This window comes from Mytilus californianus, unplaced genomic scaffold (genome assembly GCF_021869535.1).
Source record: "Mytilus californianus isolate M0D057914Y unplaced genomic scaffold, xbMytCali1.0.p SCAF_2, whole genome shotgun sequence".
In the NCBI taxonomy this organism is placed as follows: domain Eukaryota; kingdom Metazoa; phylum Mollusca; class Bivalvia; order Mytilida; family Mytilidae; genus Mytilus; species Mytilus californianus.
This window is the reverse complement of record NW_026262668.1, coordinates 116,341,876-116,368,261: the sequence shown is the minus strand read 5'-3', so window position 1 is coordinate 116,368,261 and position 26,386 is coordinate 116,341,876. Positions and strand designations below refer to the sequence as shown.

At 31.7% G+C, this 26,386-nt stretch overlaps 2 protein-coding genes across 3 annotated transcripts in view; one reads left to right on the top strand and one right to left on the bottom strand.

Annotated features, from left to right (window-relative positions):
* Positions 1 to 286, bottom strand: part of LOC127730828 (cyclin-dependent kinase 9-like) — a 43,421-nt gene extending 43,135 nt beyond the window's left edge. The window contains exon 1 of the mRNA XM_052239432.1: positions 77 to 286. Within this exon, the coding sequence (XP_052095392.1) occupies positions 77 to 264 (188 nt within the window). The 5' untranslated portion in view covers positions 265 to 286. The remainder of the gene's footprint in view (positions 1 to 76) is intronic.
* A 5,992-nt stretch (positions 287 to 6,278) lies between these two features.
* The window catches only part of LOC127730825 (transforming growth factor beta receptor type 3-like), an 87,105-nt gene continuing 66,997 nt past the window's right edge, over positions 6,279 to 26,386 (top strand). For both annotated transcript variants that reach the window (XR_007995315.1, XM_052239424.1), the window contains exons 1-3: positions 6,279 to 6,474; positions 6,872 to 7,044; positions 23,720 to 23,941. Coding sequence is in view for 1 of the 2 variants with exons in the window: in XM_052239424.1 (XP_052095384.1) it covers positions 6,978 to 7,044; positions 23,720 to 23,941 (289 nt within the window). In the remaining variant the exon portion in view is untranslated. The remainder of the gene's footprint in view (positions 6,475 to 6,871; positions 7,045 to 23,719; positions 23,942 to 26,386) is intronic.

Below are 26,386 nucleotides of genomic sequence, written 5' to 3'. Positions count from 1 at the left end.
CTGTCATTCCGAGTGTCATTCGGTCATTCGTGTTACCCAATATAACAGAACAGTACAAGAAAAGAAAACTGCGCACCCAAATGTTCCTTGTCCAATTTTACATAGTTTTTCATATTTATTAATGTCTTGACAGTATGGATAGTTAAAGTTATCGTCATATGAGGTATCTCTTCTATATGAAATACCAGACGCTGCTTCTGCAGAATCTGATGAACGAGAAAAGGAGTGATGGTCTTTCTGGTCTTTTCCTTGCATATTTATCATCCGGAAATAGACTGCTGAAACTTGTTGTAATACACGGAGTGCTTTACCGAACAAACTCAATATTCCGCACTTCTCGTAAGAACGACTGGATTAGAGTAAGTAAGTAAGTAAAACGTTATTTGGATTCTACATATTTGACAAACAAATTTAAACATAAGCTATAATGAGCTTTTCATCGAACATAAAAACATATGCAATAACAAATAAAACAAGGCGTGCAGCATGCAAATAAATAGTAATACAACAGCACCACCACTGTGAGCACCACTGACATTGACTCTAGCATATACATGAGGGGCCTGATGGGGGGGGGGGGGGGGGGTCTCATCACGATTCACGAGTTGATTTTTTTGTCAATCACGATTCACAGAAAATAAATTTCCATGATCACGGATCACGAAAATATAAAAAGAGTATAAATCTGTAGAAAAACGGATCACGATAGCGAAAATGCGCCGATCACGAAGAACGAAAATAACCCATCAGGCCCCTCCATGATCATTTGATCATTTATTCTGACATAATTTTAGTATTTCTACTATTCATGTTAAAGTTACAAAATATAATTTAACTTAAGAGGAAAAGGAGATTCTGGAGATGGCTCACTTGGATCACGGTTGAGGAATTAAATTCGTCCAATTTTAATTTAGCAGCTTCTTCTATGTTTGTAATCAGATGTTATGAACTTGCGTGAAATAAAGTCTTTTTTTTTTTACTTTCTAATGGAATCATTCTATAAAACATTTTTTTTTTTTACAATATGGTTCGTTATTTCTGTTAAAGATATGGATATACGCCAACTAGACAATAACCTAACGACCAGATAGACCAAATGTGTTTAATGTAAGCAACTATAGGTTACCGCATGGCCTTTAACGCGGAGCATTGGCTTTCACCGCATAGTATTCTAACTTGAACGTATAATTATACTAGAAGCTGCAATGTACCCATTACACTTTTTTGACAACTATTGTACTTTGAATAAAAAAATGAGACACATATATACCCAAGACCAAATGTCGTTTATATATGCAACTAATAACTGCGGCCTTTAACGTGGAGCCTTAGCCTGCGCCGCATCGCAATCTATATATTATATATCCATAGGGCCACACAATGTCCAGTGTAAATTTTAAAAAACAAATAAGAAGAGAAAGACAACGGCTTGATTAATAAACATAATAATAAACGAAAACTACAATAATAGGAACACAGAAACAAACGAAAACCATTGCCGCAACCCCATTCCTGTTACACCATCGCACTTTAGCGTGCTATACCTTCGCACTTTAGCGTGTCATACCATCGCACTTTAGCGTTTGACATCATCGCACTTTAGCGTATAACATCGCACTTTAGCGTGACCATCGCACTTTAGAGTACCATCGCACATTAGAGTCCTACATATATATATATATATATATATATATATATATATATATATATATATATATCTACCTGTTAGTCAAATGCGTTTTGTTAAAATATACTTTTTCACTTTTTTGGTCTTTTGGAAAATGTTGTTTGTGCTGTATTTAGACCCTTCTAACAAGAAATTTGTTTTGCATGCACACGTATACAAATTGCGGTTTTATCCAACGCAATTATAGGTTTGAACGTTGTTTTCAATTTAGACTTGTATATATATATATGGTGTACAAATTTTTGCACCTCATGTTTGCGGTATACCATCTTTTCCGCAAGTTTATTGTTTTCTGTTTGGTATTAAATAAATATTTAAGATCCATTTTGTTACATCTTGTGATACGTTTATTTGGCAATCGCCATGGCAGTCAGCAGGGTTTAAGAACATCAGCTGTTCGACCTGTTAGTCAAATGCGTTTTATTAAAATATACTTTTTCACTTTTTTGGTCTTTTGGAAAATGTTGTTTGTGCTGTATTTAGACCCCTCTACCAAGAAATTTGTTTTGCATGCACACGTATACAAATTGCGGTTTTTATCCAACGCAATCATAGGTTTGAACGTCGTTTTCAATTTAGACTTGTTTATATATATATATATATATATATATAATTATATAATTATATAATAATATACCCGCAATTTATATATATATATACATATATATATACAACTCGTCTAAACATCAGCCCAACAATGTTAGATCTGTAAATTTGCTTTCGCAAATTTTTTGTTCTTCCCTCGCCGGGATTCGAACTCATGCTACTGAGATATCGTGACACCAAATCGCCTGCACTGTATCCGACGACCACTCGACCACCTAGGCTTCACTATAATAAAGCTTTCGGTGGCCGGGTGTTACCATTCCTCGTCAGTTTTAATCTAGCGTCGTAATACAGTACATGATATACAAGGCATGAAGATGGAATTGTTACAGATCAGCTGAAATATCTATTGTAAAGGATCCTACAAATTAATGCAAGATACAGTCACAGAAATAATTATATTTATAAGTACGTCTGAACCAGTGACAACTCTACAACAGATTTATCCATCGGATCACCAGCAGTGATGGTGATACATGGCTGTGTACATTCTGTATATACAACTCGTCTAAACATCAGGCCAACAATGTTAGATCTGTAAATTTGCTTTCGAAAATTTTTAGTTCTTCCCTCGCCGGGATTGAGCTAAAAATTAGCGAAAGCAAATTTACAGATCTAACATTGTTGGGCTGATGTTTAGATATATATGTATATACAACTCGTCTAAACATCAGCCCAACAATGTTAGATCTGTAAATTTGCTTTCGCAAATTTTTTGTTCTTCCCTCGCCGTGATTCGAACTCAAGAAAAAAAAATGTAGCGAAAGCAAATTTGCAGATGCATGAGTTCGAATCCCGGCGAGGGAAGAACAAAACATTTGCAAAAACAAATTTACAGATCTAACATTGTTGGGCTGATGTCTGTGTCCTAAATCACAGGCTTATTTTATATGTATATATATATTATTTTTTTTATTAGAAAATAAGATATAGATGACCTATATCGTAGAAATATAAGAGCAATAAAATCATTAAATAAGTTGAAATATCTATAAGAGCATTTAAAACTACAACAAAAACCAAGGAATTGTATATCTAAATATACAATTCCTTGCAAAAACCACTGAAATAAAACCTTTAGAAAAAATGGGTGTGCATTCCCAAATTACTTGTGTCCTAAATCCTAAATTTTATGATCACACCAATTTTTTTTTTTTAAATAAAAAAAATTATACCATAAACTGCCTTTAAGGTTTTAAAATATTGACCTTTTCTTTCATTTGAAATTTAAGCGATGTCAAATAAATAACCAAACAAGATAAATATTAATCCCCCCGATCACCTTTTGATCCTGGTAATTAACAGTTTATTCCTTAACCAAAGAAAACCTGAAAAATTCAAAGAAGTCCAGTCTTTTGATGTACAAATTACATAATAATTGCAAAATTATTTGAACACTTTCAATAATTTGTGCAATGACAAAAAAGCGACATTGGATCTTTCACGATCTTAAAAAAGGGGGTACCGATCTTTCACGATCATAAATATCGAATTTATACAAATAATACAATTTTGACCCTCTTTCTGATTAAGCAACTTCAAAATAATATTGAGACTGTTGAGTGACCTGGGACATCCGTATAATAGTCCCGGGAGCCACTTCAAACATAAATATAGAACGACATTCTTCAGAGAATCATTCATATAAATAAACAAATCAGTTTTTTTTTAACATTTTTTATGTCATTGAAATTTTGAAGAGCAATCTGCATTTTGTATAGTTTTGTTAAGACGGTAATATTTTTTAAACTCTGATCTTCAAAGATACGAATCGTTATGTTGAACCATTTTGACAGACAGTTTTATTATTTTCAAAATGTGTCCTTATAATTCAATAAATTAGATTATCTATTGACCTTCCATGTGTCTTCTTGATAAGATTTATTTCACGATCCCATATATACCAGAACTTTCACGATCCTATCGCAATACTTGACCACCGTTTCTTATTCTTTCACGATCATTTTTCTCGATGTACCGAATGGCAGCCGTAAAAAAGAAGCATGAAATTATAGTTTATTGAAAATAATGCTCTATTATACTCCAATGGGGTTGATGGTATACATGAAAATTAACAAAATAACACACTACATAATACATTACAGAAATAATTTTAAAAAATACATATATGTACATATCATGCAGTTGTTGAATCCACTCTCCTCAGTGACCAAGACTTTTAATAAATAGAGCACTCGGCATACCGCATAACTGACGGACACTGATGAAAGATATAAAACCATAACTGACGGACATGAAAGATATAAATAAAACCATAACTGACGGACATGAAAGATATAAAACCAATGTATCCAAGTTATCCATCTCATCTATATTTGAATCGATATTTTTTGATTTTTTTTTAAGAATTCAAGTCTGAAGTTTTCATTTTGTTTACAATAAAATACGAAATAATCTTCATCATCTATCTTATTTTAGAAAAAAAGAAGCCTTCAATTCTTATAATTACATTTTCATGCTACAACCATGAAAGTAAGAGTTATATCAAGCTTTTCGTTTATTTTCCAATGCACTCAATGCTTAAATAAATTAATTGTATTCCCGGCACACACTTCATCATCATAACATAATTATATGTGCAAATCTGAGACGTTTCTTAATTGCGGCAATGGACATTTGAGCGATAAAAAAGGACGTTTGAGCGCCGAAATTTTAGGACATTTGAGCAAAAAAAAAAAAGGACATTTGAGCTAAAAAAAACAATTCCGTTGGCGTTCGCAAGATATAATCTGTTACCCCTGCTCACCACAGAGAGGTGAAAGTAGGATTTCGAGCAGGATATAGTTAGTAAAATGTGGAGTTTATAACGCACAAAGTTTAAAACATCCCTTTACTGTAAAAAAACAAAGCACTTAAAACTCGGCAACGGCATTATTTACAAGTCAGTTCGGGCTTGAAAGGGGTAACAGAGTTATTTCCTGCTGGCAGTACCCTGAATGCAAGTCCAGGAGATTCTGTTCATTCTCCTTTTCTGTTCAACTCTGATCGAGGTGCATCAATATTCAAACTCCGAATCAGTTTGATGTAAGTCACAGATTGCAATTTGACAATGGTGTCAAAGAAAGTATAAATTGATGGATAACTATGATAAAATTGCTCATTTTAATGGGCATGAAATGATTCGAGTTCATTGTTTATACGTTTTGACGTAGATGGAACTGCGGCCCAGAGATAAGGGGGAAAGTATCACATGTAATTTCGCTCAAACGTCCTATTTGATAATCCAGGTTATGTTAATATTCCGGCGCTAAAATGTCCCATAATGTCGGCGCTCAAATGACCCTATGTGCATTTTTTTTATTTCCGCTCAAATGTTCTATACTCCTTAATTATCACATAATATTTAATAAATTTATTGTATTCCGCCACTTCGATCATCTTCATCTTGGTCATTTTTTTTATTCAGCATTGATTTGTTTACCCTTTTCGCTAAACTCGAAATAGCCAGCTTGATATTTTGAGTTATTGAATATTTAAAAAGATGCATGCATATCAAAATTTTACTGTTATATTAATTTTTATCAGGAGTGGATTACAAGAGTACAAAGATTTTGTCAATCTAATTAATATATTAAAAGTATATATATCTCTGGTTTCGTTGCTCAAATGAAACGCTAAGAGTTTTATGGGCTACATATGGCTAAATTTCCGCCGCTATCCAATATAGAGCAATATAGATCAATATACCTTCTTTTTCCAATGGCAGTCTAAATTTTCCGACCTTCATCCCGGTAGATCCCTATTACCGGAACTACCTTTTGTATTTAATTTGTTAAGGAAATTGTTCTCATCCTAAACATGCATGGAATATTTGCCACTGGACGTTAAGCACACAACAATCAACACTGCAATCAATCATTTACAGAAATTTTGTTAAAGTTGTCGGTACTGATCTTGCAAATCACCAGATGGTGCTTTTGGCAGGTGCTTGTGACGTAGAATATCCTTATAGGGAAATGTGTCAATTACATGCAAAGTAAAACAACATTCAATACACAACGTAATTTTTTGGTGGGAAATTTGTGTTTACATTTGTTATTTTATTGAAGTAATACTTGAGGATTTAATTAATGGATTTTATGGATGTACGCTTTTAATAGCTTATTGACGGATTGTGATACATGATAATATGTAAACAAACGCAGCTCTGTTTATCACATGTAAGTTGCAATACACAAACACACAACATTTAATATTTGGCAGTCACTACACCAAATCAATATTTTGACACATGAAATGTTAGTTAAAAAATAAGCCAACTTAAAATCATAATTTGAGGAGTCATTAATTGTTTGAAATGGAGTTGGAATAAGGCCAAATAAACCTGTGACCTTTTGTGTTGCAGGGTAAACCTGGCCAAAACTGAGGTCAACTACATTTCAGGAATGTGTTTGTTTACTCCATCTACAGTTTGAATTTAGATTGTATACAATAGCATAATAATTTTACAAGAATTAAAAAGGATAAAACAGTTTGCAGTGTTATGTTTTTTAAGCAACAACATTAGCATAACAAGTATCATTATTTTGCTGATGAGCGCCATTTTTTTCTTCTCAGATTAAATAGGTCAAGGGTTTTGTTGGTGCTCTGACCGAGGAATACACATCTTTGTTTGGATTATCTGACCAGCCTGACCAATGTGAAGACAAGAGATAACCAGATAATGCATACGCTGTATATTTTGCTTTTTGCTTTGGGAATATATACTAGTGTTGGCTTAATACAAGTTGGTAAGTGTAAATAAACAAAAATACAAGAAAGATGTTTGGATGATCCTTGTTGCTGAATTTACGATGTTGACATTGATTGGCGATGATTGTTGTTGGATGAAAAACAAATAGTTTATTCATTTTCAGTATTAATGGGGTGTATATAAATTTGTAAGTTATTTAGTTCTAGTAGGGATGAGATATACTGATTGAAATATCTAGAGGGCATGCATCATGTTTTTGGGAATGGTAAAGAAACATGCAGGCAACCCATCATGTAATCTAACCATGCTAACAGGGATAATAAAATATTAAAGTATTTTCTTAAAATTTAGATGCATATTTTAGTGTTAAAATAATCATAAGAAAATAGATATTAGTATAGGTATAGTTTAAAGTCACATGATAACAATATCATTAAAATTTCTCTCATTTTAAAAGTTAGGTCTTCTGTAAAATTACATAAACAAAAACTGGATATATAAAATAAGTAAGTTGTAAAAGAAGTTTTGGTTTGTATATTTGTTTAAGACATAGGCTACACGATGCAAATTATCAGTGTACATGATGTAAGATTTAGGGTGAATTAGAATATCTTTAAAAAATACATGGAAATCATATTAAACGGTAAACCTGAAGTATGAGGAATTTCATATTTTAAATCATATACAAATGAATGATACATTTATAATATATGAATAATGTATGTACTTGTATAAATGATATATATATATGTTTATTTTTATCTATATTTTTATATGAATTAGTATATTTACTTGAACTTGAGACATACAGTGAATCCAATGTTTAGGAGTTGTCTGCAGTATTTAATATTTAAAAATGTGTGTTCTAAGTTAATACTAACAATATTGGTAAGCATTATTTAAAAAATGTTTACCTGGTGATTTCTGGATACTTTTGAGTTTTTTGCATTCACAACAAATGAGAGCAAAATATCGTATTGTAAGTTCAAGTTTTGTCAAGTATTTATTCAAGTTTAAATTTTAAGTGTTTGTTAAACTACAGGATGTGAGAAGGGTTTTATTTTCCATAATACTTTTTTCTGAAGTAAGGACTTTTAATGTTAGATTTATAATTCTGATTATTTTGAAATAATAAATTGAGATAATTTAAATTTAAAAATAAGGTAGTTGTTATGATCCACAACTTCCCAATAAAAAAAGTTGTGACACTATAGAAAAGACCCTTGCAAACAGTTTTGTAAACAGACAACTTCAAATATTTTGATTGTTTTTCATCAATTATCATGGAGCCATAAGCTTGTAAGACACTGCTTGATATGTTTTCAATTTTTGAATGAGAAAGATGTATGGTTTACTTTTATATACATGAATAAGATTAGCCATATTAGATTAGTTCTGAACCCATTTTCTTCAGAAAGAATTTAAGTATACCCTGGTGTAATTTTAGCTGAAAGAGACTTTTCTTGATACTCTCTATAATGTAGTATAATCAATGTTGCCCTTAAATAAAAATTTTTACCATATAGGTTTTTTTACTATTTACTTGAAAATTAAATAGATAGATGGCAAATTTGAATTGATCAGCATTAAAAGTTCTATTATATACTAAAATGCTGAAGTCCATCAATTGACTCCTTGTAGGAGTTATTGACACTATTTGATGTTTTTTTTTAACAATATATAATATTTCTTATAATCTTAAAAACTGTTTCAGATAAAACTTAAATTTAACAGTAAACAGCAAAAATGATGAGCAAAACACGATTTACGATTACTTCACACAAACAAGACTGTGCATCGATTGTTTGCCTTTGCCCACAAATATTTATGCTGAAATGTTCTTTATGTACCATATTCTTTATATACCATATTCTTTACTTTTCAACCAAAATTTCAATGTGCCAGAGGTGGTGCTTCACATGAGATAATGAATTAAAGGTTGAAAAACTGAAGAATTTCTAGAAAAATAGGACTATTAATTGAAATTTTTTCCTATTTCAGGCTAATATATAGATTTATAATGCATGAAGCAGATATACAATTTTTTGACTTATGCTTTCAAAAATAATACATTTAGCAATACATACATATTAGATTTGCTCAAACAATTGAAGTTTAAAAAATACACCTTTGTCATTATTTACAGGACTATTTATTGGGGTTCCTGGCTCTGACTCCTTAGACATGAAAGATTTTTAATATGTTTAGATTTTATTTTGTGAATTATGTTATGATTCTTCAACCATATAAAAAAAGAACATGGATAAAATGCATATACAAATGTTATAGTTTAATGTATAAAAAGTTGTAGTGAAATCTAGATTTTCTCAGTTCTGAAAGGCTTTTTCTCATTGGAATATTACCATATTTAAAGGATTATTATGAACTTTTGATATTTTCCTGAAAACAATCATTTCAAGAGATTATTGTAACTAGCAAAATTAATCAACGAATAAATTGAGATCTATAAATAATTTCATTCGTTGTTGATATTTTGACGACTGCTTAGGTGAGGTCCATTTGCTTTTAGGGGTAAGTAAATAGTTTACTTTATCTCTATTTTATAGGCAAATCAATATGGTATATTTATGCCAGATGAGCCATTTATTCTATATGGAGCTTTACATTTATGACATATTGTTTAAGTAGTCTCCTAGGCCTGGTTCATTAATTTAAAAATCTTTAGTGGTGATCCAATAAGACTGTTACTTGTGTGTGTGTTACTTGTGTTTGTGCACCAGTAAAAAAAAGGAGAAGATAGCAAGGGGACGATCTATAAATAACTATCCAAGTCTTAAACATGAGTAACATAGTTGTGCTTAAAATCAGGTGAAACTTGTTTTTGGGCTGGAAGCCACCCTTATGCCATCAAATGATAATTTAGTAGTTTTCTGAAGTTACTTCAAACTACTTTTTCATGTACATACATTTATTTACCTTCACTTTTAAGTTTTTCTCATTGTTAGAATATTTCAGGATTTGGTTTAAAAGTTTGAAAAACCTTTATTTCACCATGTCTTTTGAAATATAATTTTATGAACAATCAATTCAAAGTGAAAAGTTGATATCATGATATTGAAAATTCCACTAAGTCACAGTAAGAGTGGTGGTGTTGAAACATCTTATTTTGTTTATAATAATTTCTGGCTAGAATATTGCCTGTAATATTTTTTAGTGATTTTCCAGAAGAAAAATAAGAATTTAATTCATACTTGAACATTTTCAATGAAATCATGAGGGCAGAGTATCACGAGAATTAATCGAGTTGCTGATCTCTTGTATTGTAGGTCCCTGTTTAAATTGATAACCTTAAAAAGAACAATTCTCATGTCATTACTTATAAATATTATTTAATAGTTTTATGATTTTGATTGAAATTATACATATATGAAGCTGAATAAAACATGATAGTGTTTCTGATACTTTTATTAAACATACCGTAGATATGTTATGCAGCGGTTGATGTGAATGGGATGTTTCTTTATAATTAATTTAAAATCCAGAAAGAATTTTCTGAATTATACATATATATATAATAAAAAAATACTGTAAATTTATACATTTTGATTAAGATGGAATAATATCGCAATAATTAAGATTGAAGTTAAACTCACAAAATCACATGTATAGGTACAAGTAAAACAAAAGCAAAAAGAAATATTTCAAAAATAGTTGCAATCCTGTCCTGGTTTTTATTGAATGTGGCATCACTGTATGAGACTTATCATTGAATTTGTAGTTTCACAAGCAAGACTATTTCTATGTTTTCTATGTTGTGTTTTGTAAACTGTTGTTTGTCTTTTAGTCATGTTTAGTTTCTTGCTATGGAGTTGTCAGTTTGTCTTTGACTTATGAGTTTGACTATCCATCCCTCTGTCTTTTTCAAGTACTGAAAGCAATCTAAAAGCAATTTGATCATCTGGTACAGAGATCATACCTTCTTAACACTCTTTAACGTTTAGGGGTTTATTTAGTCTGAAGTCTACATCTCATTGATATTTAACGTTGAGACTGTTTTGGTATGTTTGAAGTGTAGTTAAATGCTGTAGTATGTAGTTCTGGGATCAATTACAAAAAAACAAAATTATGGGAAAAAATACTCGTAAGTCATGAACATTTCAGTATAACATGATCAGTTTTTGTTGTGAGATTTTTTTTGAAGAGAGCATCTGACTTGTGATGACTTTTTCTAGATCTGGATGAAAAAAGAAAGTCTGCTGTTAGGAAAAAAAAATTAAATGGATTTTAAATCTAAAAATAAACAAATCTTATTGAGCATCTTTTGCAATGTAGTGCTTTAAAAAAAGAATGTATTGATTTTGGTCTATTTTTAGACTTTGACATTGTATTGAATTTCACAGCTTGTGTGACTTTGCTTTCAATCCATTAACATATTTTTTCCCAAACTGTGTAATTTTATGAAGAAATATTTGAAAATTCCATATATGATTATGAATGCTCAGTTTATAGTAAGTTCAATATATATTGATCATGACATTCCTTGTATAACTTCAATATAAGTATGAAAGATATCTTTGATAGGTCACAGCTGGTAGTGATAATACTGTATACAAACTTTGTATAAGTGCAAACAAATTTCTGAAGAAGTTTGGAAGTTTCATTTTATTTAATTGTCACATTATTAAAAAAAAAACCATTTGTATAAAGCAAAAAGATATAGAAATAACAAAGTATAAAAAATAGAAAAGGTACAGATTAATATGTCTATTTAGAATTTGAATTTGTTGTGAGTAGTATAACGTATGTCATTTGGCATCAGTTTCATGATCCAAAGTTTTCAGGATGTAGTCTGTTCCGCAGAAACTATGCCTCATTGGTCGACAATATTTTGCAATGAATTGGCTGTGAGGAGTGGCCTTGACCTCATTGTCAGAGGTCAATTATGTTTGTAGCTCAGAGGTTGAAAATATATGTGGATAAATTTAATATACTGAACATATGCACCTGATTTTATTGGACTTCAGATTGAGAGTTGTGTTTTCCATTTACTAAAAAATGTAATATTGCAATTATGGTTTTATCAACTCTTTAATATTTGTATATGGGGTTGAATTTTCAAATATTTTGTCCTCAAGCATCATGGAAAAAAACATTAATTCAAATTAAATTGTTGAAATGTGCATCTGGTGCAGTACTGTTTATGTCATTGCAGAAAGCAAAACATCTGTGTCAACTCTTGATGAAATGGACAGCAACTCAAATTTTTAATTTATTCAAAGGTCAAAGGTTTTAAGTAGATAAGAAGTGTATATATAAGATCAACAAGGAATTATATGCAATTTCATGGATAGTTGATTATTAATAGTAGGGTATCATAAGGAATGAAAAGAAGAGAGTTGATATTTCACAATAGCCTTCTTATTTTTCAAAAGTATACTATAAATTCTTTAATGTCCAGTAAGTTGTATTTATACTTATGTGACCGCTAAAATCACCTTTTTATTCATACAGCTATTTTTATGTGTTTTCAATGTAAATGAGGACACAAAAACCATAAAAGACATCTGTTTGATGTGTAAAATGGAGATTTTATTATGCTTCTATCCTTTTATTGACTTAATTTGCCCTTTACCTGACTAAGCTTGGTCAGAAGTTCAAAATGTAATTTTTATACATGAACATATAAGGTGAAATATTTTCACTGGTCAATTTATATGTTTAACTGAATACCATGTATCAGGTTATTTTAATTCAAGATTTCTTTGTGGTATAGGCCTTACAAGAGGCAGTTAAATCTCCACATTATTTATTTTTTTTGCATTTCATGGCATTGTGAATATGAGGGTATATTTTGTGGAAAAATGCCTACTGCAAACATTTCCTGAAATCTGTAGAATGGAGAATAGAGTCAAAGCATATTCAAGTATACTTCATACAAAAATCATAGTACAGGTATTTCATCTGTGCCTAACAAGGTTGATATTGCTTCTCCTGGAGCCTGATCACCTAAATTTTGAATAAAATTGTTTTTTTTATGCCTTGCAGTCTTATACAATTGGTATAGTGCTCTAATTGTAACACATCATTAGTGGTTTCCTGATGGTGAAAATCACTCTAACCACATGGGTTTAGTGAGCACATAAAAAAATCTCTACACTACAGCATTTCAGTGTTGTAGGAGTCATTTTCATAACACATCACAATGTTTTCTTACTGAATAGGGTCAACATTTTACCTGCTGGATATTAAAATACCATCTTTCATTATTAACATTTTTTTCAACCTAAGTCACATGTTTTTATGCACTTTTTATGTGTTTAGTAATTTTACTAACCAACCAACACTTACTAATGAGCTCCATGTAGATTCTTAAATGGCTGATGACAAAATTAACCAATATATTATCATGTTATTCATTGTTTATTTAAATATTAACATGATTACTGTATTCAAGGTACAATAAACATGTTTAAAATAATACATGTATAAAGGTGAACATACTATCATTTTGATGTAAAGAATACCTGTAGAAAATTAAATAGCTTACATGACCCTATGTAAGTATAACTAGGCTTAAACTAGGAATAAAAATAATCTATTTGATTTTCTATTAGTATTATTTAAATAAAAATGATTAAAAATTGATCTCAATATTATCTTCAGAATATTAAAAGTCACTTTTAACATATATCATGTATATAAAATAGAGAATAACTTGATAGAAATATGGTCTATTTTATCATCTGCCATTACATTTAATAGATGCTGGATCCTTGTATAATCTACACCATGTACACCTAGCTATAGATTGGATTGCAGTCTTCTTATAGAACTTTTGAGATATTGCAAACAGAACTACAAACATTTTCTAAGTGATTGGCAATTTATAACAATTTTTGGGAGGAAAATACAATCTTTGCTATCTTTTTATTATATTTGTAGGACCTTACACTTAGCACACTCTGTAGTATGTACATAGTTGTACAATAAATTACTATAAACCAACTAATTTTTCGCGAGCGATTTATTTACGCAACTTTCTTGAGAAGAAATATAACGTGAATATAAATTGCCGTGAATATTTCAAACTTGGATCTTTCTTATTTAACTACATCAAATACATTTGAAAATCGTGAAATTAAATGGTTGTGAAGTGGACTAGAAAGGGCTAAACAGGACTTAAAGTATCCGTGAACATAAGTTGGTTTATAGTATGCTCTATTGTTTAGGCCTTGACACACCTCTGAATTTTAGTTTTTTATGGGTAAAAACATGATAATTGATACCTTCCAGATCTGCATATTTGCATGTTACCCCTACACAGTGTATCACAAACAAATTATATACAGATTTTAGAAAAAAAAGCAGCTAAACCAGGGGTATATTGAATGCATATGCCCTTTTCTGAAATCTATCCTCTAAAATCAAGATAAACCTATTACATGCACACATGTAATTTGAACATTCAGGATAGAATACATCACATCAGACCTCAGCTTATGTCTGACCACAAGCTATTTCTTGTCCTTGTGAAAGAATATAAATAGGTGTAAATAATGCAAGGAGGAAAGGGCCAGAGAAACATACAATTTCACCATCTCATTGTTTCTATAAGAAAGATTTTGAGGGAAATAGTTATGGTACTTTGCTTGTACCAAATTAAGACTTGTTCAATTAATAGAACTTTTATGACGATTATAAGGAATCATAAATCATCATGCATACCAATATTTCAAGTTTAATTATAATGTAGAAATTAGATGAATGACTGTAAACTAAATAAAGAGAAAGGCTGAAAAAAAAATGTTTGTCATTGATAGGAATTGTTTTGTTTGTATGAGCTGCCAGTATCATGTAAAGTATAATGGACTACATTTTGAACTTAATCAGCTTTATACTTCAGTTTAATTACTTAGATTATTATCATTTACATTTTTGGTAGGATTAAAATACTTTCAGTAATTTTCATGATTATCATTCATATATTCTAAATGCCTTTGATACTATTGATAAATGAGCAGCTACCCTAGATAGACTGTTCTCAGTATACACATCACAGGCCATCAAAGCTATATCATCTTATGTCTCTGTTTATTTTGTGTTATGACCTTTTGATAAATAAATATGACTACCTGTTTCTCAACTAATACAAAGACTTTGCTATACCAGTATATGGTAACAATGTAATGTTTTAAAGACATTAATTACTTTGTTGTTAACAGTCTAGATTGTATACTGACTTTATTGTTAACAAGATATAAATATTCTTGTAATGTTTTTCTCTTAGTGTCTTCCATTACATAATATAAAGAAAGATGGAAGAAAGAAGGAAATAATTCAATTAAATATAAACATATGGATTATCACCATCATTTAACCAACTTATCCTTGCCAAAAATAGCAGAGAACATTTATTTTATTTTCAAATTTTATATTAAATTCCCTCCTTTCTGCACCATTAAATATATTTACATCTAAATCTAAATGAAAATTTATTAAAATATATTTGCCCTTTTTCCATGAACCCTAACAAAGAATATAGACTTTTTCAACATCAGAACCAGAGTTCATATATACTTAGTATACATACATGTACTAGCCCTATTACCTATTTTTATTTTATTTTAGTGAATGTATACATAAATTTGTCATATTGATGGAATTATTTTGTTTTTCCAATGTTTTACTGTTCTCTTAAGAAAAATTAGCTTAGAAATAATTTGGACCATTACTTGAACTGTCTTAAAAGAGAGACAGTTTAAATTTACTTGTGGTGAATATTTTGTACTGAAATAGTACAGTCTTTGGTGTACAGGTGGTTAGTCTTGATGTCCATTTCCTACGAAAAGCATAGGTTTAAAAAAATAAACTGAAGCATGGAAAAGTCTGTATATTTTTAAGGCCCCGCCACAAAGTGGTCTGGGCCATATAATGTTACCCTTACAGATCGAGTTTGAATTTTGGTGGTGTCATTTTTCATTCCACAACAAACAGTTATACAAATTTTTTCTAAACCCCTTCACATATTGAGCTGATTATTAGTATGTGAGTCTACTATAATGAGTTACAGAACGAGTTTACATTTGGTTCTACTCCAAAGATTTTTGCAGAAATTACTGACTTTGGACTGAAAATTTCGTGAAAATAACTGTAACACAGACTTTTTATGACCCTGCTGTAGATTCAAGTTTTACCCTTGTCCATCCGTACGTCCCAAAGTTGGTTTCCGTTCTCTAAATTTAGTTTGCCTCAACCAAATGTTATGAAACTTATACAAAATGCTTATTACCACAAAATACAGATCGAGTTTGAATTTTGGTGGTGTCATTTTAACCGTTCTAGAGTTATGCCCCTTTACAAATGGAAAAATTGCTGAATTTTTGGTTTCCGTTCTCTAACTTAAGTTTGCCTCAACCAAATGTTATGAAACTTATACACAATACTTATTACCACAAAACTCAGATCAAGTACAAATTTGGGTAGTGTCACTTTTACCCTTCTTCAGTTACTTCCCTTTATATTTTTATATGATATGCAAGCGGGGGCATCATCTGTGTCCCATAGACACATTCCCCATTTATTTTCTATGAGCCTTCACATATAGAACTGATTTTAAGTATGTTAGTCTTCTTTGATGATTTACAGATCGAGTTTACGTTTAGTTCCACTACACTGATTTTTGCTGAAATTATGGGCTTTGAACTTTGAAAATTTCGTGAAAATAACAGTTATATTGATTTTCATTCTCAAATTTCCACTTCTAAAAATGGCTTCAACCTATTTATTGCCAGCAGGGCCATTCGAGTCGTTCTGACACATCTAGTTATAAGTAATTCTTGTCACAACTTTATCATTTGTGTCTATGTCAGTAGTCAAGGACAGTGATTAACCAACATGTGCTGACAGAGCATGGCTGGTTACTTTTAGCTCACCTGGCCCGAAGGGCCAAGTGAGCTTTTCTCATCACTTGGCGTCCTTCGTATGTCGTCGTCGTTAACTTTTTAAATTTTGAACTTCTTCTAGAGAACCACTGAATGAAATGAAACCAAACATGGCATGAATGTTCCTTATGAGGTGCTGCCAAAGTGTTGTTACTTTGTAGCTGATCCATCATCCAAGATGGCCGCCAGCGGGGGACTTCGTTTAACATAGGACCCTATGGACAATACATACAAATGTCTTCTTTTAGAGAACCACTGAATGGAATGAAACCATACATGGCATGAATGTTCCTAATGAGGTGCTGACCAAGTGTTGTTACTTTGAAGCCCATCCATCATCTTAAGATGGCTGCCAGCGGGGGACTTTGTTTAACATAGGACCCTATGGACAATACATACAAATGTCTTCTTTTAGAGAACCACTGAATGGAATGAAATAAAACATGGCATGAATGTTCCTCATGAGGTGCTGACCAAGTATTGTTACTTTGAAGCCGATCCATCATCCAAGATGGCCGCCAGAGAGGGACTTCGTTTAACATAGGACCCTATGGGAAATACATACAAATGTCTTCTTTTAGAAAACCACTAAATGGAATGAAATAAAACAAGGCATGAATGTTCCTTATGAGGTGCGGACCAAGTGTTGTAACTTTGTAGGCGATCCATCATCGAAGATGGCCGCCAGCAAGGGACTTCGTTTAACATAGGACCGTATGGACAATACATACAAATGTCTTCTTTTAGAGAACCACTGAATGGAATGAAACCATACATGGCATGAATGTTCCTAATGAGGTGCTGACCAAGTGTTGTTACTTTGAAGCCCATCCATCATCCTAAGATGGCTGCCAGCGGGGAACTTAGTTTAAAAAAGGACCCTATGTGAAATACATACAAAAGTCTTCTGTTGAAGAACCACTGAATGAGATGAAACCAGACATGGCATGAATGTTCCTTATGAGGTGCTGACCAAGTGTTGTTACTTTGTAGCAAATCCATCAACCAAGATGGCTGCCAATGGGGGACTTAGTTTAACAAAGGACCCTATGGGAAATATATACAAATGTCTTCTTCTAGAAAACTGCTTAATGGATTGAAACCAAACATGGTATGAATGTTTCTTTTGAGGTGCTGACCAAGTGTTGTTACTTTGTAGCTGTTTTGTCATTTCCCTTATAAAGTCATTTTCTACAATTTCAATGAATTTATTGGTAATTTCTGTAAACTTTACAAAAGTCTTCTGCTTTTGATTAAATTATGGGGCCAATATTAATCCAAATTTGGCATCAATCATTATTAGGATATCTGTTATGATTTTAATCTATTTTTACATGATTTCCAAAACCAAAGTAGAATCAGGTGAGCGACACAGGCTCTTGGGAGCCTCTAGTTTTATTAACAGGATGTTCGAAGGAAAAATCGGTTATTGATTTGGAGATTTACGGCAGGCTGGCGGGCGGCTGCCAAACTGTCCGTTCATTAACATGAAAACGCTTTGACGAAATCTTTTCAAATTTAGATATGTTGTTTCCTGTGACCAAATGAAGGTCGAAGTTCAATTTTCACGATTTTAACTTTTCTCTTTGTTGAGTTGTAGACCTTTCAGTAGCGAAAAGTGTTATTTTTTATATGATTTATTTTTATTTTGAGTTATTTCCCTTTGAACAGAAATGGTGTAATTAATAAGTATATGGATAGATAGTCTATCAGTTATTTCCCTTTGAACAGAAATGGTGTAATTAATAAGTATATGGATAGATAGTCTATCAATGATTGTTTCTGTTCAGTTGATTTTAGTCAGGAGTTGTCCAAAATTTCTTTATAACTATTTTTGTCTGTCTTGACGGAGTCAAAAAGCGAGACATAGGTATGCTGTTTCCATCGGTGGCGTCAACAATGTATTACTTTGTGATTAGGTCTAGTTTATGGTGAACCACTAGTGGTAAGTCAATGATATTTGGTATACAGTTGTATTAGCATTGGCAAATCTCATTACCATGGAGATTATTTGGCCCTACCCCCTCAGTCATGGTCTATTGACTTTGAAACTTTGCTTAGTTTACATGTATAAGTTTGTGATTAGGACAGTTTAAGGGGAACCGTTAGTGGTAGGTCAATGATAATTGGTATGCAGTTGTAAAAGCATTAGCATATCTCATTTCCATGGAGAATATTTGGTCATTACCCCTCAGTCATGGTCTATTGACTTTGAAACTTTTGCTTAGTCTACATGTATTAGTTTGTGATTAGGTCAGTTTGAGATGAACCACTAATGTTAAGTCATTGATATTTGGTATGCAAATGTATTTGCTTTTGCAAGTTTCATTTCCATGGAGATTATATAACCCCACCCCCTCATTATGGTTCATTTACTTTGAAACTTTTGCATAGTTTACAAGTTAATGTTTGTGTTTAGGTTTGTTTAAAGGGAACGACTTATGATAAGTCAATGGTATTTGGTATGCAGTTGTATTAGCATTGGCACAGCAGATTTCCATGGAGATTGTTTAGACCTGTACCTTCAGTCATGGTTCATTGACTTTGAATATTTCCATAACTTTACTTGTTAAAGTATTGCTATTTTAATTTCAACATTTGCATTATCAAAATAACAAATAGACGAAACATATCTCTGTGTTAACAGTTTCTTTTTAGTCATGTGTGTTTTGAAGGTAGATGTCACAGTTGTTATGTTTATCAATAAATTTGTATATGACAGTTATTTGAACTGTGTTTTGAGGTACAGCTGGAAAAGCCTGCACCAAAATGTTGCATTAAGAATACACTGCAATGTAATTTAGCACAAAGAAGGGAAATGTGACCTCCAACATTTAACAAACTAGGATTTCTATTTCTAGCTAAAAAATGAGCACATGGACCACTATTTTTTTCTTTTGCAATCGACTATGTACTACTTGAAGAATGTTATATCAAAATTGCAAGAAAAAAATCAACAGTAGAATTTTTATGCCCCCACCGTAGCAGAGGGGGCATTAAGTTTTACCCTTGTCCGTCTGTACGTACATACGTACATCCCAAAATTGGTTTCCGTTCTCTAACTTAGTTTGCCTCAACCAAATGTTATGAAATTTGTACACAATGCTTATTACCACAAAAAACAGATCAAGTTTGAAATATGGTGGCGTCACTTTAACCGTTATATAATCTATTGAAATAGTCAGTATTCCAAACTTTTTTATTTTCTATTTACATTTGTGTTAGCAAGAATATTATCTATGGCTTTTTATTACATATTATTGTATAATTTCACAAAAATTTTGACTCATTAAACCTTCATTTTTATACGACAGCAAAAAATTTTGCGGTCGTATATTGGTATCATGTCGTCAGCGTCGTCAGCGTCGTCCGAAGACATTTGGTTTCTGGACAATAACTTTAGTAAATGTAAATAGAAATCTATGAAATTTAAACACAAGGTTTATAACCACAATTGGAAGGTTGGGGTTGATTTGGGGGGTTACAGTCCCTACAGTTTAGGAATTAGGGGCCAAAAAGGGGCCCAAATAAGCATTTTTCTAGTTTCCAGACAATAACTTGTGGAACGGTGTATGGATCTCTCTGAAATTATACAACAAGTTTCCATACCACAAAGGGATGGTTAGGATTGGCTTTGGGGGTTATGGCTCAAACCGTTTAGGAATTAGGGGGCAAAAAAGGCGGAAAAACAAGGGTTTCCTGGTTAATGGGCAATTAAAAAAAAGTACAATGTTATGTTTGGATTTCCTCCCTTACACTGCTTTTAAATTTTGTATAAAGAAATGTTGTATTGTCTTGAGGTGATTAGCTGTCAATTTATTTTTAGAAGTTACTATTTAAAAATGCTGATTAAGGAATATTAATTTTAGCCATGATTAGTCATTTTCTATTTTAAGACTTATATGATGTATTTAAATGGGTAATTATGGTTGCAAACTCCATTGGAAATTTGAATTGAGATTATGACCATATCTTGAGGGAAAGACATATTTTTTTTTTGGAAAAAGGGGGGGGGGGTATAAGAAAGAAATTTTGAGGGGAGGGGGACAATTATTTCTCATTTCAGATTTCAGAAATTAAAAAGAAAATTTCTTCAAATATTTTTTTTTTTTTGCCAAAAAAAGTGGGGGTAAACATTTTTTTTTTGGGGGGGGGGTCAATTCACAAGTATCAAGTGCGAATATTGTGTCCTTTTTTGCCCCAACTGTTCATGGTTGGACCTCTGCAGTCGTATCCAGCTGCACTCGGCGTAGCAATTTATTCAGACTGCTTTAAAGGTCAGTAAATTAAGAAACACTTTGCAAAAGACCTGGTGAAGATATCTCTTGACGTTTGAGATTTGTGTTATTTATTTTGGTAAAGTATTGAAAATGACTTCTAAGTCCTTCGTATTTTTTATACGACCGCAAAAAAATTTTGTGGTCGTATATTGGTATGACGTTGGCGTCGTCGTCGTCGTCGTCGTCGTCGTCCGGCGTCGTCGTCCGAATACATATTGGTTTTCGCACTCTAACTTTAGTTTAAGTGAATGGATCTTTTTGAAATTTGACCATAAGGTTAAATACCACAAAAGGAAGGTTGGGATTGATTTTGGGGGTTATGGTACCAACAGTTAAGGAATTAGGGGCCAAAAAGGGGCCAAAAATGAGCATTTTCTAGTTTCCAGACAATAACTGTGGAACGGTGTATGGATCTCTCTGAAATTATACTACAAGTTTCCATACCACAAAGGGATAGTTAGGATTTGCTTTGGTGGGTTATGGCTCAAACCGTTTAGGAATTAGGGGCAAAAAAGGGGGAAAAACAAGGTTGTCCTGGTTAATGGACAAATACTTTAGTACAAAACATAATTTAAAGCAGTGTAAGGGAGATAAATCAAATACATCATTGAAATTATCTCCCTTACACTGCTTTTAAATTATGTATAAAGTAATGGTTAATAAACAATAAAGATAATCTAAAACAGTGTAAGGGAGGTAATCCAAATACAACGTTTTGGTTACTTCCCTTACACTGCTTTTAAATTATGTTTAAAGAAATGCATATTTATAAAGGAAGACCAGTAAAAATATCTGCAAATGTTTTCATCTTTTTTTTTTACAAAAAAATCCATATGAAAGATTTGACACTATATTATTATTGGTTCTATTATAAAATAGATTAAGTTAGCACTATGGTAAATTTAAATGGGTAATTATGGTTGCCTACTCCATTGGAAATTTGAATTGAGATTATGACCATATCTTGAGGGAAAGAATTTTTTTGGGGGAAAAAGGGGGGGGGATAAAAAGAAATTGTGGGGGGCCAATTTTTTCTCATTTCAGATTTCAGAAATTAATAAGAATTATTCTTCAAATATTATTTTTTTTTTCAAATTTCAAATATTGAAAAATTTCAAGAAGTAATCTTTAATTGCACAGTATGGCGCATTAGATTTGTAAAATCTTTGATCACATTTATTTATTTGTTATGCCGAATCTAACAGTGTATTTAGATTTTTAATTTTGGGTCCAGTTTTCAAATTGGTCTACATTAATGTCCAAAGGGTCCAAAATTAAACTTTGTTTGATTTTAGCAAAAATTGAATATATGAGGTTCTTTGATATGCTGAATCTAAACATGTATTTAGATTTTTGATTTTTGGCCCAGTTTTCAAGTTGGTCCAAATTGGGGTCCAAAATTAAACTTTGTTTGATTTCAACAAAAATTGAATATATGGGGTTCTTTGATATGCTGAATCTAACCATGTATTTAGATTTTTTATTTGTGGACCCCGTTATCTAATTGGTTCATATTGAGGTCAAAAGGGTCCAAAATTAAACTTTGTTTGATTTCATCTAAAATTGAATTATTGAGGTTCTTTGATATTCCAAATCTAACCGTGTATTTAGGTTTTTAATTTTGGGTCCTGTTTTTTAAATTGGTCTACATTGAGGTCCAAAGGGTCCAAAATTAAACTTAGTTTGATTTTAACAAAAATTGAATTCTTGGGGTTCTTTGATTTGCTGAATCTAAACATGTGTTTAGATTTTTGATTATTGGCCCAGTTTTCAAGTTGGTCCAAGATAGGGTCCAGTATTTAAACTTTGTTTGATTTCAACAAAAATTGAATATATGGGGTTCTTTGATATGCTGAATCTAAACATGTATTTAGATTTTTGATTATGGGCCCAGTTTTCAAGTTGGTCCAAATTGGGGTCCAAAATTAAACTTTGTTTGATTTCAACAAAAATTGAATATATGAGGTTCTTTGATATGCTGAATCTAACCATGTATTTAGATTTTTTATTTGTAGGCCCCGCTATCAAATTGGTTCATATTGAGGTCAAAAGGGTCCAAAATTAAACTTTGTTTGATTTCATCGAAAATTGAATTATTGGGGTTCTTTGATATGCTGAATCTAAACATGTGTTTAGATTTTTGATTATGGGACCAGTTTTCAAGTTTGTCCAAGTTGGGGTCCAAAATTAAACTTTGTTTGATTTTAACAAAAATTGAATATATGGGGTTCTTTGATATGCTGAATCTAACCATGTATTTTGATTTTGGACATTGGACCATAATAGGTAAATTAAAAAAATTCAAGTTCTTAGACCACATTCTTTCTGTGTCAGAAACCTATGCTGTGTCAAATATTTAATAACAATCCAAATTCAGAGCTGTATCAAGCTTGAATGTTGTGTCCATACTTGCCCCAACTGTTCAGGGTTCGACCTCTGCGGTCGTATCAAGCTGCGCCCCAGCGAAGCATTTTATTTTAAATTATTCCACTCAACAATTTGATTAAAAACATTGTTTTATAATTTATAGGTCAAACTTCATCTGCCTTACCTTGTCAGATAGAACTTCCATTTACCAACCCACACATATCAGTGTTTTACAAACAGCCGATCATTGGGATAGGATGTGTGACAAACGTGACCACCAAGACCAACCAGGAAGTTCATGTGATTAATTTGAAGAAAAGCGTGGCAGTGTATAGAAATGAAGTGGCAGAGGTCCACCTTTTTGTTAAGTCAAGAAATGATGAAGGTAATTTGAAAAAAGAGTACATTTACTTTATTCATTGAATGTTGTAGATTTTATAAGTAAGGAGAAGATATGCTAAGGCTTCTCTTGTATGCCCTTGAATTTGAAAATCATAAAGTTTTAATCCTCCAGATGTTCAGTCAGATAATATTTTTTTTTTTAATTTTAACTTCATATTTGTTTTACTCATTCTCTTCTTCCGCTTTTGAAAGCAAAAATTGCAATACTTCCAACAAACTTTAAAATTAGATCTGGTTGTTCAGAATTAGAAATGAGCACAGCAGCCTTGCACAATCTGCTCTAAATTAAAATGTTGATGTGAGTAATGGATATTTTGAAGTAAAACTGTTGCTGATTTAAATTATTTTTTAATAGAACTATGTAAATATTTCCAAATAAGGTAAGTTTTTACATGTTTATGACATTAGTACTTCCATTTCTGCAATAAAGTGAGGGGGGTAGGAGGGGTCCTGATTCCGAATTCCTGGGCTTAAAAACATGGAATCCAGAGGTCCTGAATTTAAAAAAATTTAAATCCGGACATCACGAAATTCGAAAAAAGAATTCCCGGATCCCGAAAGGATCAATCCCGAAATCCCGAGCTTAAAAACACCCGATCTTGAGTCCCGATAAAGGTCCTACCCCCTCTAAAGTGACTACACCAACATCAAGCTGTTAATTTATAAAAAAAAGAGAATTTTGAAAGGATTGAAAATTTTTACAATTTTGTAATTTTATGGATCAAACAATGCCTCTAATCATACATCTGTTTGGAATGTTATTAGAAATACTGATATTTGATATTATATTCTAGGTACAAAATAAAGAGGTAAAGCAACAACCAATATCTAGACCTTGAAATTAAAAAAATAGTAGGATTCATCATTCCTTTCATAATTATGTTAACCTATTAAATAAAGGAATAGAATAACACATTAGTGCTAAAATGTCAGTTGTGATGTCACCAACTTGTCATAAACATGTCTTAATTGACATATTTCACCTAGAATGACATAGTTTGTTGTAAAGGAGTTAATTTGGCACTGCACCGGTAAGGGTCTTATATGGCCAAGTGAAATAAGACAATTTTTGTCAAGCGTTCCTTATAATCGGTTATCATTTCTGCAAATTTAAGTGCGATAGGTTATTTGTTAAAATAAAAATATTGTAAAAGATCTTGTATGTCAACATATATACAATATGTTTAGGTCGAAAAGACAATGGAAATTGGCTAATTTTGACATTTATGTACAAATTTGGCCCAACAAGGATCATTTCAGTTACAGTTGACATGAGTAAAAGTACATCATGCAAATATTACTTTGACAGAAAACCAAAAAGATAAGGAATTAAAAAATGGAATATCTAGATAACATCTACAAATAGGGAACTAATTCAAGCTCAAAATTTCCCTGCATCAGAAGCTAATAAATGAAAAACTGAAACTGTGAAATAAGGCATCAAATTTAAATGTCAATGTATATAAAGATAAGGAGAAGTGAACTATTATTGTCAAGACACAAGTATACACACATATAAATATAAGGAGATGTGAACTATGATTGTCAAGACACAAGTATACACACATATAAAGAAAAGGAGATGTGAACTATGATTGTCAAGACACAAGTATACACACATATAACATGTATAAAATAAAGAGACGTGGACTATGTTTGTCAAGACACAAGTATACACGCATATAACATGTATAAAATAAGGAGATGTGGACTATGTTTGTCAAGACATAAGTATACACACATATAACATGTATAAAATAAGGAGACGTGGACTATGTTTGTCAAGACACAAGTATACACACATATAACAAGTATAAAATAAGGAGACGTGGACTATGTTTGTCAGGACACAAGTATACACACATATAACATGTATAAAATAAGGAGATGTGGACTATGTTTGTCAAGACAAAAGTATACACACATATAAAGATAAGGAGATGTGGACTATGATTGTCAAGAGACAAGTATACATACATATAAAATAAGGAGATGTGGACTATGTTTGTCAAGACACAAGTATACACACATATAAAGATAAGGAGACATGGACTATGATTGTCAAGACACAAGTATACATACATATAAAATAAGGAGATGTGGACTATGTTTGTCAAGACACAAGTATACACACATATAAAGATAAGGAGACATGGACTATGATTGTCAAGACACAAGTATACATACATATGAAATAAGTAGATGTGGACTATGTTTGTCAAGACACAAGTATACACACATATAAAGATAAGGAGACATGGACTATGTTTGTCAAGACACAAGTATACATACATATAAAGATAAGGTTGTCTGCTCTATGGTCGGGTTGTTGTCTCTTTGACACATTCCCCATTTCCATTCTCAATTTTATATAAAATAAGGAGATGTGGACTATGTTTGTCAAGACACAAGTATACACACATATAAA